The 14,591-nt window shown below is 40.8% G+C and overlaps 2 protein-coding genes across 2 annotated transcripts; both read left to right on the top strand.

The window, feature by feature from the left end:
* Positions 1-9,297: 9,297 nt before the first annotated feature.
* LOC110798407 (putative F-box protein At1g49610) lies at positions 9,298-11,744 on the top strand. Its single transcript, XM_022003579.2, has 3 exons — positions 9,298-10,442; positions 10,968-11,141; positions 11,233-11,744. The coding sequence occupies exons 1-3, from the start codon at positions 9,333-9,335 to the stop codon at positions 11,452-11,454; spliced, it is 1,506 nt and encodes a 501-aa protein (XP_021859271.1). The 5' UTR covers positions 9,298-9,332; the 3' UTR covers positions 11,455-11,744.
* A 1,582-nt stretch (positions 11,745-13,326) lies between these two features.
* Positions 13,327-14,214, top strand: LOC130463165 (uncharacterized). The gene is made up of 2 exons (XM_056832215.1): positions 13,327-13,902; positions 14,071-14,214. Exons 1-2 carry the CDS (start codon positions 13,327-13,329, stop codon positions 14,212-14,214), a joined length of 720 nt encoding a protein of 239 aa, XP_056688193.1.
* Positions 14,215-14,591: the final 377 nt, after the last annotated feature.

Here is a 14,591-nt window from a genome sequence, read left to right as displayed (position 1 = left end):
CCCCAATTAACTACCTTGCCAACATTAAACAAAATGGCGCATGACAAATGAACACCCAAGGGTTAAAATCTAAATTATCAACCAACGAAAGTTATGGTCCAATTAGCCTAAGTCTGAGAGTTGCTTGGTCAAGTATTATAGGCTTACGCCACGTCATTATTTTGAGTCTAGGCCACCTCCTTGTATTCATACACGGGTTATAATCAGAAAGATTAATGAAAGTTTGAGTCTAAATCACAACTTCCAATTAAATCCCAGAAACTGGAACCTCAAAGAAACAAAAAATTACTTTCGATGTAATTCTTTCGTTAAAATTCAATAAGGTAAAAACAACATTTTGAATCTACGCTATTTGCATATTTTAAGAAACGACTAAATACGCTTGCAGAGTAAGACAATTTAAAGGTCCACCCTAGGCCTACTAAAATTAAAGGTCCACTATAGGCCTACCAAACGAGGCTCACTCAGTCTCGCCTCGTGACTCAAAGACCACAACCATCTACCTTTTAGCCCAAATGAAAAATTCGAAGGATTTATGTTGGGGAGAAGTCCCAAGCAAAAAGAAAAAAATAGAAAGAGAAAAGGGAGAGCGAAAAGAGCCATGAAATACTTAGCCCGTACCTCCCAAAGTGCGAAATCTACCCAAGTAAACGAAGGAAAAGAATTGAGTCAACCAATCCAAATCATAAAATTCTACGATGTCTACCCTTTCCAATCCTTATGCTCTTAGACGCCTTTGCTCTGGGGTCCCTGTTCAGCTCATTTAACCCATCCATGTTCTCATTGCCATAACCCAAGAAACCATTACCTCAACTCTTGTTTTTGAACTTGTTATCAACCGCAAACCACGCACGGCCATTGACGCGTGCGTCATGCCCATCATTTCCAAAGCCCAAAACCTGTTCTTACACCACCATTAGCATAATGACCATATAACTTGTGTGGATACATCCTGTTGATATACCCTTAAGCCGTCCCCATACTACTCATTGACCTTGGTTGATTTAAACTCATGACACTAGCTTGAGGCTGCAAATTGTGAGTCCTAGAAGATGTAATCCTTATGCTTGATCAATACCTATACAAATTCTCCTATCTCATTCAACCCATCTTTCAAGCCGTCTTGAGTCACAAACAAAAAAAAGGAAACAAATGAAAAGTACAAAAAAGTAATAAAAAATAAAAAGGGAACTTTGCAAAGCGCCTCTAAAGTTAGTCTAAAAAGAAAAAAGGACCATATAGCGCACCAAAAAAGATCCGCCCAGAAGTCATTTTCAGCGCCCAGAGCTGGGCGCCGAAATCTTTAGCGCCCTTGCCTGGGCGCCGAATCTCTCTGCTTGCTAAAATTTGTCCAGAAGTGCTCATCATTTTATCCGCACATGCACGGAAAAATAACGAACACTTGGAGGGGTACAACACGTGTTCAGGTATACGTACCAAAAAAAAACACATGAAAAGAAAATACATGTACTCAAAAATATAAATTTTTTGGCTTACGGCAAGGCAGCAGATTTAAATAATAATAAACTTCACTTATTCTACCGTTTCAAATAATATGTTTCCACCTCAGAACATACTTGTTTAAAATCGGGATTCTATGAAACCATTTTCTAGGCTAAGAACTACGCAAGACCTGATTCCAAATTAAAATTATTTAAGGCGGATACGTAGGCAATCCATGATTCGGTCCAACCAATTTGCAAAAATATTAAAAGCCTATAGAATAACAAGAATAAAGAATAGAAGTCCCTTATTGAAATTTAATTACTTGCAATCCAAGTCGAAAGAAAAATTTAAGTCAAAGCAAGAATCCAAGTCATCAAAATGCCAAAATTAATGAGCACACATCGAAAAATAATAAGGGCACGTACCCTTGCCAGAAGGAGCTCTCACACTCCTAGGCACTTAGCCAAGACTCAAAAGATCGCTTTGCCTCAATTGAATGGGGGGCTAGCGCAAGCGTCCATGACCTCTAAAGTACTCGACTTGACCCTCCCTAAAAGCAAACTAACTCACTTAAAGACTTTCTTTCACCACTAGACATAGTCGTTCGCTTAAAGACCTTCTTTCACCACTAAACACAGTCATGATCGCCAACAAGTAGTAAGGGCAGTAAGCTTGCAATAAAGAGGATTGTTCTACGGATCTCCCCATCGTTCCTTCGAACTCAGGGCACCCGTTCATGGTAATTCAAATGCTTGCGAATCCCCTTTGAAAAAAAATCAGACATTGTCAATAGGACTTGGCACCTAACCAAGGCTCACCCTACTCAGATATATGACACGGGCATCTAAAATCGAAATCTAAAAGCATCATTAATGGGAAGACATAATAGCAATTGGGGGCTAAAAATTGAAATGAAAGAGCTAGGGAAAGAACTAAGTATACCTTGACCTTTTGTGCAGACATACACCAAGTAAATCTAAGTCAATTTGAAAACGGTTTATATTCCCGCAATTCTGGAAAAGATGGCCCTAAAAGCCTAAAGCATATGCCAAACAGGCACAAGTAACATCTTGATGCCTGCACCCTGGCTTCCAGCAAATCCTTAGACAGCATTCCAAAAATCGTAACAGTAGTTTGATTCACTCATGTAATCCTGTAAGAACCCTTTTATAAGTCAACCTACTTAGGACACCTCGGATTGTACACAGTAGGACTCGGATTTTAAATAATTTTCAAATGATTTTTAAGACTTCTTCGGACATAATAAAGAGTCGTTGGTTTAATCTAAGTATACGTTTGTCTCGATATTGCAAGTGAGTCAAAAGATTTCTAAATATGATTATGGGTAAAGAAAGGCACCTAGCTATTGGTCAAGGCACACTTCGACATGTGACTACCTTGACCATGGCAATGTCGCACAATACGACATTTACAAGAGAAGTAGCAGATCACTACTCGAGCGTACCTCGCACTAAACGAGTCTGGTTCAAACTATTCATGATCCATGTCACCATGAATGCACAAAAACGTATGCAAGGCATTATAGCACCAAGCCAATCCCGTAGCTACAATTGGGGGCTTGAAAAAAACACTCTAAAAATGCTCGAAATGACGATTTTATCGCAAATTCTCGACACTAATGCTATACATATGTCATAGGGGCACAATCCTAAGCTTTAATCGCGTAAAACGAACCTTAGAATAGCTACAACCCCTCCCAAATTCTAAGCACTACTTATATAAAGTCACCCCACTAACAAGGGTAACTGAAAATCGCGAGTCACCAAAACTCCGATCAAACTACTGCACATAACGCTCGCCCTACAAGCGCCCGTTACACAGTCTACCTCGTTCCAAGGCAAAAGCGAAAGAAGAAATCAAGTATAAGAACTGTCAAAATATACCCATAAATCATTTTAAACGCCCAGAGCTGGGCGCCGATATCTTTAACGCCCCGGCCTGGGCGCTGAATCTTTCTGCTAGCCATGTTTTGCCCAGATATAAAAATAAGAAAGAAACACCTATGAATCCTCGCATCGAACGAAGTAATAAGCCGTGCAAACCCACGCAGAAGGTGCTACACTTATTTGAGCACCTGAACAAGGCGTGATACTCCAATGCAAAAAATAATAATGATATCCCAACACTTGGAGGAATGTTCTAAGACACGCCGTTAGGCCACACAAGCCTACGTCGCACCATAAGTTCAACCGTCCCACGGTACAAGTCTAAAAGAAGAGTAAGGCATGTTGCACTAATGTAGGCACGACCAAGAGCACGTGTAAAAGAGGCAAAGACTACTTATCGCCCAAATTCAAAATGCAAGCCACACGACTTCTACATTAAGGATTAAAGGTAGCAAAATATTACCTACCACGGAAGGGATAGCTCGCACCTACACGAGCGGAACCCCAAGGCATCTTTCTCGAAAGAACCTACAAAAATCGTACGCCAAAAGGAAGCATCCCAACATGCATACTTGGGAGCTCCAAGCTACGAAACAACCATAGCAAAATAAAAAAAATCTCTCGAAGCAAATGTTTGAACAATCGAAAGGGCACGATGTTTGAACCCACTTCATGAATGGGCCTGAACCATATCAAGCTTCTAAGCAAACTATTCAAAATCAGTCGTTGCTCAAAAAAAAAAAAAAAAAAAAAAATGAAACAATTCAAGCAATCTGATTAATGGACCGCACACAACGGCCATTCTATGAACGCTCGTTCGCACATACATATCATCATTCACGAACACGTTCAAAAAAAATATAAGAGCGATCAAAATCTTACACCTCAAGGTATGTTCCTCGGGCCATATAGACTCGCCCAACTATCGCAATAACTGTACGCCTTAAGAGCAACAGTTCCTTAAAATAATCGCCCCAAAGCAACAAGCACCGTAGTCCACCAATCGGCTACGGCTTCTCAAGAAAATCATCACGTTCTAAAAACAAAGAAAAAAACAAAAGAAAAGAGAATACATAGAACTTCCAAGTGAAATAAACGAATGAACAAGAGGCCAACTGTGTCATCAAAAGACCAGCCCAAACAACACTTTCAACGCCCCACCTGGGCGTGAATTATTTCAACGCCCAGGCCTGGGCGCCGAAAATGAACCCAGGCTCAAAAAAAAAAGGCCCTAACTTCTATTGGGCCCTGCCGCATCCATTCGACTCGAAAATTACCGATTTCCTTACTGAAAGTCGCACCTCACGACTTCGTCAAGAATAGCACACCACTACAAAGATCGCTCGCACTTACGAGCACGATCCCAAAACACGATCAAGGACATTACAAAATGCGTATCCCCAAGGAACCTCTTTGACAAGAAATGACCGTCAAGCATGAATGCTTGGGGGCTCGAAAGAAAATATATATTTCAAAAAAGGTATGCAAAGTTAAAACAAAATTCCCAGACTACGCTGTATAAAGTCCCGTGTTTGGATAATCTCAAAAGAAAAAGAACCGGTTTACGACCTCAAGACAAAGGTCGCCGTTGATACTTATACATAGTCCCCTAATCAAGGACCCAGGTAGTGGCAAAATTGAGCCGTAAGGACTAACTCAAAACCATAAAAGATGATGACCACGAGACAATGGTCCGTCTAAACACATTGTCAACCCACATTCAGGTTGCAACTAAATCCGAGCATCCCTCGGAAGAATTCGCTCCTATAAGAATGAATAAAAAGAAATTCTCAAAAGAAATCACAAGAAAAATGAAATAGGGACTTGCCCACCTCAATCGGGCAAGATCGCGACACGCAAATCCCAAATCGAAAAGACGAATTCAGGTTCGCTCACCTCCAGCGAGCGGGGCGTCCACCCTTAGCGGACAGGGCTCGCCCACCTTCAGCGGGCGGGGTCTGCGTCACTAACCGCGCAGGTCCTCAGTTTTCAAAAATGAGATCCTCAAAACACAAATAGGCTCGCCATCTTCAGCCGGCGGGGTCTACGGCACAAACCACGTAGGTCCTTGTTTTCAAAAAAACCAAATAAATTTCAAAACAGATTCGTCCACTTCTATCGGACGGGGGGTCCACCCTCAGCGGACAGGTTCGCCATCTTCAGCCGACGGGGTCTACGTCACAAACCGCGTAGGTCCTTATTTTTCAAAAACATGAAAACAGATTCGTCCACTTCTATCGGACGGGGGGTCCACCCTCAGCGGACAGGCTCGCCCACCTTCAGCGGGCGGGGTCTGCGTCACTAACAGCGCAGGTCCTTAGTCGCTGCAGCGATAACATTTATCGGTTTCCCTTTTTCCAAAAATTAAAGGATCGGTTTTCCCTTTTTTCCGAAAATTAAAGGATTTGTTTTCCCTTTTCCAAAAATTAAAGGATTGGTTTTTCGTTTTTCCAAAAAAGAACGATGTGTTGGATTTTCCTTCGTTTTACGTCCTATAAAAATAAGGGGGTTTTCTCGTTTAGCTAGCCCTGAAAATGAGAATCTTTAAAAACGTTTTACCTCGTGATTGGGCTTGGCCAGGCCCAATTACACTTTACAGCTTTAATTTCGAAAACATCTGTAGTTACTCCCAATGACAAAGTGAGGGAGTTTCTACGCATCTTTAGATCCTTCCAATGACAAAGTGAGGAAGTTTCTATACTATCAGTTGACAAATCCCAATGACACGTGAGGGATATGTCGACACTTCAAGTGATGACCCTTAAGTCAAATGTTATCACTCGGGGGCTCGTGAGACCCTCGCAAAACAGGTCACATACACCATGGCTTGTGTGACGCACTCCGTCTAATACTTTGACCATCGTCTTACTCCAAGACTCAGTCAAAGTGGGGGCTAACTGTAGACACCTACTTTTGTCCCCGTGCCCGCAAGGGAAAGGTTCGATGATGAAAGCATAAAAACTCCACTTGACAACGCATCTCCTATAAAATAAACGAATCTCGATTCCCCATTTCATTTCACCCGAAACCTGCTATTTACGGAAACCTGCTAAAAATAGTAACTGCCGTAAAAGGTAGCGTCTAAAAGTGACAAATCATAAAAGATAGAAACCTGTCAGAATTAGGTGTTGCATTCCAACATAAGTCCTAAATGAGATAGAAATCCGCAAGAACCCTATTCCTAATAGGATTCGGAAATAGGAGTTACGTATTAATTAAAATCCTAACGAACCTAGAGTTCGTAACGGGCCCAGACGCATTCCGTCATAAAATTGATATGCGCTAAAAGACTCGAATTAATCTCAAACTCTACGGATTTTAGGAATCCGAATCTGACTAAGCAAAACTGCCCAGACCCTATTTTCAACGCCTGGCTCTGGGCGCCGAAATCTTCGGCGCCCAGGCCTGGGCGCTGAAAATACCTGGGTACGTCTCTTTTCCTAATTCTTTGTGGATTAGAACTCTGCAATTCTACATTTCCACGAACTCTTCCCTATAAATAGGCCCCTAGTTTCGACGTGAAAGAACACACAACAACACATAATATATTCTGAGTATTGACTCTAAACCCCTTAGCCTAAGCCTCTCGCTGCGAAACTGTTCACGCGTTATGTCGCAATCGATCCATAAATCGAACTGAACGTATCCTGTCCCATAATTGAGATTCGTTAAATAAAAAGGAGAAATAGCAAAGTCAAAGTGGTTAGTTTTCTGAGAACCGTGACGCACCTCTCAAGGGTGCGTCGTAATGTGTCCCTTTTCGATGATTTAACTGCTTTTCTCGCCCTTTTTATGAACTGTTAAACTAACCTAATATGATTGTTCTATCACGCCTAACAAATATAATATTTTTGGGAAATCGGATTATCATGCTAGGTCCCTTAATGCTATTTAAATCAGATAATCACGATCGAATTAGTATTATATGTTGCATATTGCTAAAATCAATTCAGATTAGTTTAATAGTTAACGCATGTCCCTTCAATTATTTATGCTGAGCTAGTAAGGATATCCTGCCTCTGGAGTTATCGACGAGCGAATTACTCCTCTCGGTAGTTACAGTACCTTGCGGGTGTATATTGAGAGATCCCCACACCAGGGATCACAAGGGAACCTACGGCCGTCGTGGTCAAACATAATTGCACTCCCTTTATGTCACGATAACCGGGTTTTGTCAGTTTTTCTCATTGTCGTTAAAAGCTGAATGGTGACTCCTATATTACTAGTCAATTGGGTGTATACTCACAGGAAATCCAATTACACTTGATTGAATAAAAAGAATCGTCACACCCACGAGGGACAAGGTCACGCATTAGCCTCGCGCTTTTTCGACCCCCTCACACCATGTTGAAATGGAACAAATTGACAGAAGTAATCACAGACTGATGAACCAACAATTGGTTCTCAGCAATTATAAACAGAACTGCAGAGAGAATTATATCGAAGATATTTGTTGAAGTACAAGATGGCTGATTATAATGAATTAATTAACTTGTAGAAGGGAAATAAACTATGTTTACTACTTATATGGCTCTGTTGGCTCAACCAAAAAGAGAGATACATAATACACGTACACTAGCTAATCATAATGCAACAATAATAAAGCCAAAACTATCTTAGCTGATATAAGCTGACATTCCAACAAAATTCAGTTATGAGGGCTGCAATCTAGTGTATGCAAGACCATCCTTGTAATGGTGTTGTTGTGTGTGCTCCTCCTCCATACGAGTCTGTCCAACAATTCACTTTAGAGATTTTCAGTCTAAACAAACAGAAACAGGGTCTAAAATATCAACTTTTCGTGTGATGGGTCACAAATTTGATTCTTATTGCACGATATTTTCTATGTGCAGTATAGTTTGTTGAAGTTGTTGACTTTATTGTATTAAGAAATGAAAGTCTTTACATGTGCTCAAATTTAATTATGTATGTTTGACTTTTTATCCTTTTATGACTCCCCTCAACAAAAAAATCTATTACATTATACTAAAACAAATATCAGGAGTGACACATGTCACTTCCTGGTCCAAATTTTTTCCACCAAAAACTTTTTCATAAAAGTCCTTACTCCCTCCGTATTTTTTTTAACAGTCACACTTATCTTTTCCGGCCGTATTTTATTAGGAGTAACACTTTCATTTTTAGTAACTTTTCTACTCTATCTTCTAATTATTTAATACATCTAATTTCCTATAGGAACCACCACTACAATAAACTTCCTCTCTACTTTGATTAACATAAATTTTCCGTTATCTTTTTTCTATTTGTTTATTACTCCCCGATCCCCCACTTGCTTTATTATTTTTATTACATTCAACTCTTCTTACTTAATACGCGTACAGGTTAACATGAGACTCCTAATAAAATACAGAGGTAGTATTTTTAAAAAAATAAATTGGTTTATATCCTTTTTTATTTGTTGTTTATATACAAAAAATAATATTTGTTTATAGATTATGGAAATAATATATGCTACATAATAATTTGCAAAAAATGATTTTTGGCAATATTTTAGTCAAATCGTTATATTAATAATGAAAAATATATATAATCAATGTTTTGGTCAAATCAATATATTAGGATAATATTTTGGTTAAATTAGCTTATTAAACATATAAAACATGTAATATGCATGACATAAATTGAATATTGTGAATTAGATGATTCAAGTAATTAAGTATGTTCACGATTTTATTAATTATGCAGTAACTTTGATTAGGAAGAACAATATTTTAGTAAAATATATTATAAACAATTAGTAAAGTAATTAATCCGTGCATTCTCAGTGACCTAATCTAGTTAAATAATTAGTAGGTCAAATAAACCACCAACATGTACCACAAAGAAATTGGCGCGAACTTTTTCCGCGATTTTGGGATTTTGGCGGGAGTTCTTGAACAAAAGTTGCTCAGCCATACCAAAAAATCCACAACTTTCCACCAGAATAAAGAAACACAACCCTTTAATTAGCCTGTTTCCATGGTAACTTCCAATTGCAAATCCGATGAGAAATCCATTTCCAACCCATCTAATAAACGGGCAAGAACCTGTCTTTCCTTTGAAGATCGAATCAGCAATTTGCCAGATAAACTTATTGTGGAACACATTCTCCCTCTTCTCATAACTTTTGATGCTATTCAAACAAGCGTCCTTTCCAAGAGATGGCATTATCTCTGGGCTAAAGTCCCTCATTTGGATTTCGTCAAATACGGGGGCGAATTTGACCATGAAGTTTCCGATTATCTATACTCTGATGTTGGCGTTATTGAGTATAAGGATGAGAAAGAAGAAGAAGTCGAGTACAAGAAGAAGTGGGGATTTGCTTGCTACTGTGTAAAATTGTATACAGGGGCAATGCGCCTTCACCAGTCCCGTAAACTCATCAGCTTCAAGTTAGGATTCGACTATTCACAAGAACACGAGTCTTTCGTGTCGAATTCTGTTCGTTATGCGATCACGAGAAAGGTCGAAACCCTCCACCTTTTATTCCATGGCATGCCCAAACTGGGTTTCCCATCAGGTAATATTGACAATGAAAGTTTTTCTTGGGAACTTTGCATGTTACCACAACACCTCTACGCCAATACCAATTCAATTGTGAACATTCAATTCGATTGTTGCCATGTTTCGCCTCGATGTACCGTGAGTTGGAGTTGTATGATGAATCTGTACATTCATAATACTTTTATCAGTGAGGATGCAATTAAGAAAATTCTGATGGGAAGTCCTCGGCTGACGAATGTAGAATTTGGGGATTGTAAAGGGTTTTCTGCAATTGATACTTGTTATTCTTCTAGTTTGAGAACTTTGGGTGTTAATGGATTCTCTAAGGGTGGGCCAGATATGCTGAATATTTATGTCTCTAATCATCTCGAGACATTAATTCTGACTGGTAATTTTTTGTTCACCAAATGCCGGTTGATGAATACATCGTCTTCTTTGAAGAAGGTTGAGCTGATTTTCCGAGCAGTGCCACGGCAGGGTGAAGGCGATGAGGACATGTATAAGGAGTACGGTGTGATATTAATGGAGCTTCTTGCTAAACTTCACGGTGTCAGTTCGCTTAGAGTGGGAAATTGGTGCATTAAGGTCAGTTACTTAACCTTTCTCTACCTCTCATTCTTCTGCATTTTGGAAATCAATTTAATCTTTATAATATAATATTCAGTTTGTTCTTGAGAATTACTATTACTCATCTTGTTATATGGTAATACATCGGACTTTCAATTACATCTTCTGGTTGTTTTTGGAAATAATGATAAATAATGGTAAAGGCTGAAATGCTGTATAGATAAGATAAGTTCAGAAAAAATAAGGGTTGACCAATTATAATTTAGAACTAAAATAAGTTTTGATAAATTCAGATAAGATAAGTTCAGGAAAAATAAGTGGAAATCAGTTAAATAAAACACAAACTTAACCCTTTTTAAGGGGTTTATGCCATTTGCATTAGTCTTCTTTTAGTCCTAAATTAAGTTCAGATAAGGGTAATTAAGTCATAAATTTAGCAAAAGCTTCTGTAGACAAAGTGATTACTTCGTACTCCATGTATCTATCATATGTTGGCATCAGACAGATAATCTGACATTGAGTTTGGTTTGTGATAATGCAAAGGTTCTCTCTATGATGAAAATGAAGAATGTAACCTCGCCGTATTCATACTGCAACTCGTTGGTACTAGACACCTTACTCACAGATTTGGAGCTTCCTGGAGTTATAAGCATGCTTGAAAATTCACAACACCTGAAACAACTTTTTGTCAGATCATCTAAAATCAGTAACGCTCAGGTTAGTTTGACTCTGATAAAATAAATGCAGAATTGATGTGTTCACAGCAGAGTCTTTTATATATTATTAATGCACTGCACTTTGTTTGCAGCTTCAACTCGTTCCGTACTTCAACAATACCTTCAACTTCGGTGGCAGGTTTGATCAATCATCTTCTAACCAGAAACTAAAGCAGTCCCTGAAAAATCTGAAGAAGGTCAAGATTCTTGATTCAAGGACTCGTCGATACAACGATGAATGTGTCTCGTCATTTACTTGTTTTCTATTGAGCCATACTATCTCCCCAGTGAAGATCACTATAAGAAAAGCATGATGAGAATGGTAGCTGACTCCCCTTGTTTTTAACCATTGCTGAACCTTGAAGACGTACAGTTAGTCAGCATTGTTTTTTGTAGTACATTTATCTACTGTAGTAGGTTTCCTGGGGGCATTTTGCGGTATGTTGGGATTTGGGATTGGAAGTTATGAACAAGATCATGCATATTTTGATAGTGTATATGTATATGTCTTTCACAATCAGTACGCCGGACATCTTTGATATCATTGGTAAAGCTATGAGCCTATGAAGCTGTTCAGTATTTACTGATTTCAGATGAATAACAAGTCATTGTCTTATAACATTGCCCTGGCAAAAGTCTATGATGCTACAAAATCTGTTTCAGAATCTATAATCATGGGATGTCTATTACTATTTATACTTTTTAACATTCAGAAGTTTCAAAAACCAACAGAGCTCGAATTGTACAAAATTTAGCAACCCACATACCTACTGTTTGGGCTCCCAATTGGATACCAATTAGGCCACTAAGTCTAAAATCCAATGGCTCAATACAATAAAATCAAATCCCTTTCTAACCTAAATAGCTAGTCAGCCATCAACAAAGGCCCAAGGCCCAACAACAATAAATGAGATATGGGCATTTATTATACAAACACTATAAATAAGCCGTCAATGCTCACACCTTAAGGTACGTCCAATTTACCGCCTTAAGACTACTCTCTAGAGAACTTCTCTCTAGAACCCGAGCATTGTTCTTACTTACACATCGGAGGGGCTTTCCTCAGAAACACCCCCGAGGCTAGTAAACTTGTCATTGTGCAGGTGAATTCGGACCTGACTCATTCAAGCTAGCAAGATCTTCAACACACATCGAAAGGGCCTTCATACAAAGCCCATTGTTTCAACACCGGAAAAATTTGGCGCCGTCTGTGGGGAAGAACACTTCAAAGCCTTAAAAAAACTAACCATCTTCGCTCCGAAAATGGATAACAACAATGATAATGACATGATAGTCCGCACATAATCAGAATCTGAGGCGGAAGCGCAACCGCAGCCGCGGTCACAACCAAGCATAGCTACGACCGCCACGATTGCAAGACCCCCAATTCCATCCCGCGAAGAGCTCAACGCGGCCATGACCATCATGCAAAACTTCCTCTTCAACGAGAAGGAGCAAGGATTGGCAAACAACCGCAGAGAGGAAAGGAGAACTAGCCGACGACTGAACATGCCACCCAATGAAGAGGTTTCCAGACCCGAACGAGAGCTTCCTTCCCTGACAGGAACTCATCTAACATCGAGTTCAACAAGGCCGCTGCAAGATTGAAAGGATCTTCGGATCCGAGAGACACAAGAACAAATCAGAGCAAGCCCGAGGGCAGCTCAAGGAAAGGGAAAGAGAAAGTGGGTGCAAGAAATGCGAGCCCAAAGAAGGACGGGAGGAAGGGTGAACTTCAACCCAAGTACACCAACTACACTCCACTCACTCTGCCCCGAAAAGAAATCTTCAGCCTCCACAGGAACGACAAAAAGTGGAAGTTACCAGGGAAGCTCAGGTCCAACCCAAGGAGAAACAAGAACAAGTGGTGCGAGTTCCATGATGACTTCGGTCACCACACCGAGGAATGCAATTCGCTGAAAGACAACATTGAGGACCTCGTCCGCCGAGGCTACCTAAAACAGTACTTGTTAGACTGAAGGGAGGAAAAGGAAAAAGCCGTGGGTGGCAAACCGCAAGAGCAACCCCAGAAGAGGATCTACGAGGCCGCAGGGCAAAAGAAGAACGACATCCTGGTGGTGTTCAGAGGGCAAAGGTCTGGCCACGCCAGCAAGAAACACCTGAGAGCTCTCTCCCACCGAGTGAACTTCAGCACCGTAAGAGAGAGTCAGCCCCATCCCCCGAACATGACTTTTACTACCGACGACTGCCTCGGAATCCAGTACAAACATGATGATCCCTTGGTAATCTCCTTGGATCTCAACAACCCCAACGTTGTTTTTCGACGGAAGAAGCGTCGTCAATATCATCTTCAGAAACTGCTTCGAACAGCTGATCCTCGAGGAATCAGAGGAGTCGCTAACAAAAGTCAGCTACCCCCTGATCGGATTCAACGGATCCGCAGCGATTCCCGAGGGAAAATCACATTACCAGTCACGGTTGGCGAAGGACAGGCAGCAAGAACCCTCCGAGACGAATTCTTTGTGATGGATTGCGATTCAGTGTACAATGTCATCATGGGACGAACCATAATCCATAAGATGCAAGCAATCTCATCCACGTACCACCAAATGATGATATATGTCTCGGACGCAGGCTTTGCTGAACGAGTTAGAGGCGACCAAGAGGTCGCAAGAAGAACCTGCCACACCGCTATCCGAAAACCAAGGCTAGGAGACGGTTCTGAAGATGATGAAGGAAAGAAGGATCCCTCGAGAGAGGAGAGCGAGGCAAAGAGGAGAAAGGCAGGCACGAGAAGTCTGGTAAAACCCGCAGAGGTGGATGCTCGGCCCGAAACCCTATCTCCCGAGCCAGACCAAGAAATGGAGGATATCTTCCTCGAAGATGATTCAGACCGGAGTGTCCGAATAGGCAAAGGCCTAAGCTCGGGACTCCGAATCGATCTAATACAACTCCTCATGTATCACAAGGACATTTTTGCATGGTCGGCAGCAGACATGCCAGGGATAGATCCGAAGATGATTTGTCATAAACTGGATGTCAACGTCGAAGCCCAACCAATCAAGCAGAAAAAGAGAAATTACACTTCGGAGAAAAACAAAGCCATCGCCTAAGAGGTGAAAAAGCTGTGAGAGGCCGGATTCATCGAGCCATGCATGTACCCCAAGGGGTTAGCCAATGTGGTGATGGTCAAGAAAGCAAACGGCTCGTGGCGCATGTGCGTAGATTTCACAGATCTAAACCGAGCCTGCCGCAAGGACTGTTATCCCCTGCCGAGGATAGATCAGTTGGTAGACTCTACGAGTGGCCACGCACTGCTCAGCTTCATGGACGCCTTTTCAGGGTACCATCAAGTATTCATGCACCCCGATCACAGAGCGAAGACAACATTCATCACGAGTGCAGGAGTGTTCAACTACAAAATGATCCCTTCGACTTGAAAAATGCCGGAGCAACTTACCAAAGGCTAGTCGACCACGTCTTCGCCGAT

Source organism: Spinacia oleracea, chromosome 6, assembly GCF_020520425.1.
Source record: "Spinacia oleracea cultivar Varoflay chromosome 6, BTI_SOV_V1, whole genome shotgun sequence".
In the NCBI taxonomy this organism is placed as follows: domain Eukaryota; kingdom Viridiplantae; phylum Streptophyta; class Magnoliopsida; order Caryophyllales; family Amaranthaceae; genus Spinacia; species Spinacia oleracea.
This window is presented reverse-complemented; position numbering and strand designations above follow the sequence as displayed.

Excerpts from the sequence above, each read along its gene's own strand:
- LOC130463165 (XM_056832215.1), top strand. The coding sequence starts at position 13,327 with ATGACTTTTACTACCGACGACTGCCTCGGAATCCAGTACAAACATGAT. Across the intron at positions 13,903-14,070 it reads AGGCAGGCACGAGAAGTCTG|GACATTTTTGCATGGTCGGC; the intron begins GTAAAACCCGCA and ends ATGTATCACAAG.
- LOC110798407 (XM_022003579.2), top strand. The coding sequence starts at position 9,333 with ATGGTAACTTCCAATTGCAAATCCGATGAGAAATCCATTTCCAACCCA. Across the intron at positions 10,443-10,967 it reads TGGGAAATTGGTGCATTAAG|GTTCTCTCTATGATGAAAAT; the intron begins GTCAGTTACTTA and ends GATAATGCAAAG. Across the intron at positions 11,142-11,232 it reads CTAAAATCAGTAACGCTCAG|CTTCAACTCGTTCCGTACTT; the intron begins GTTAGTTTGACT and ends CTTTGTTTGCAG.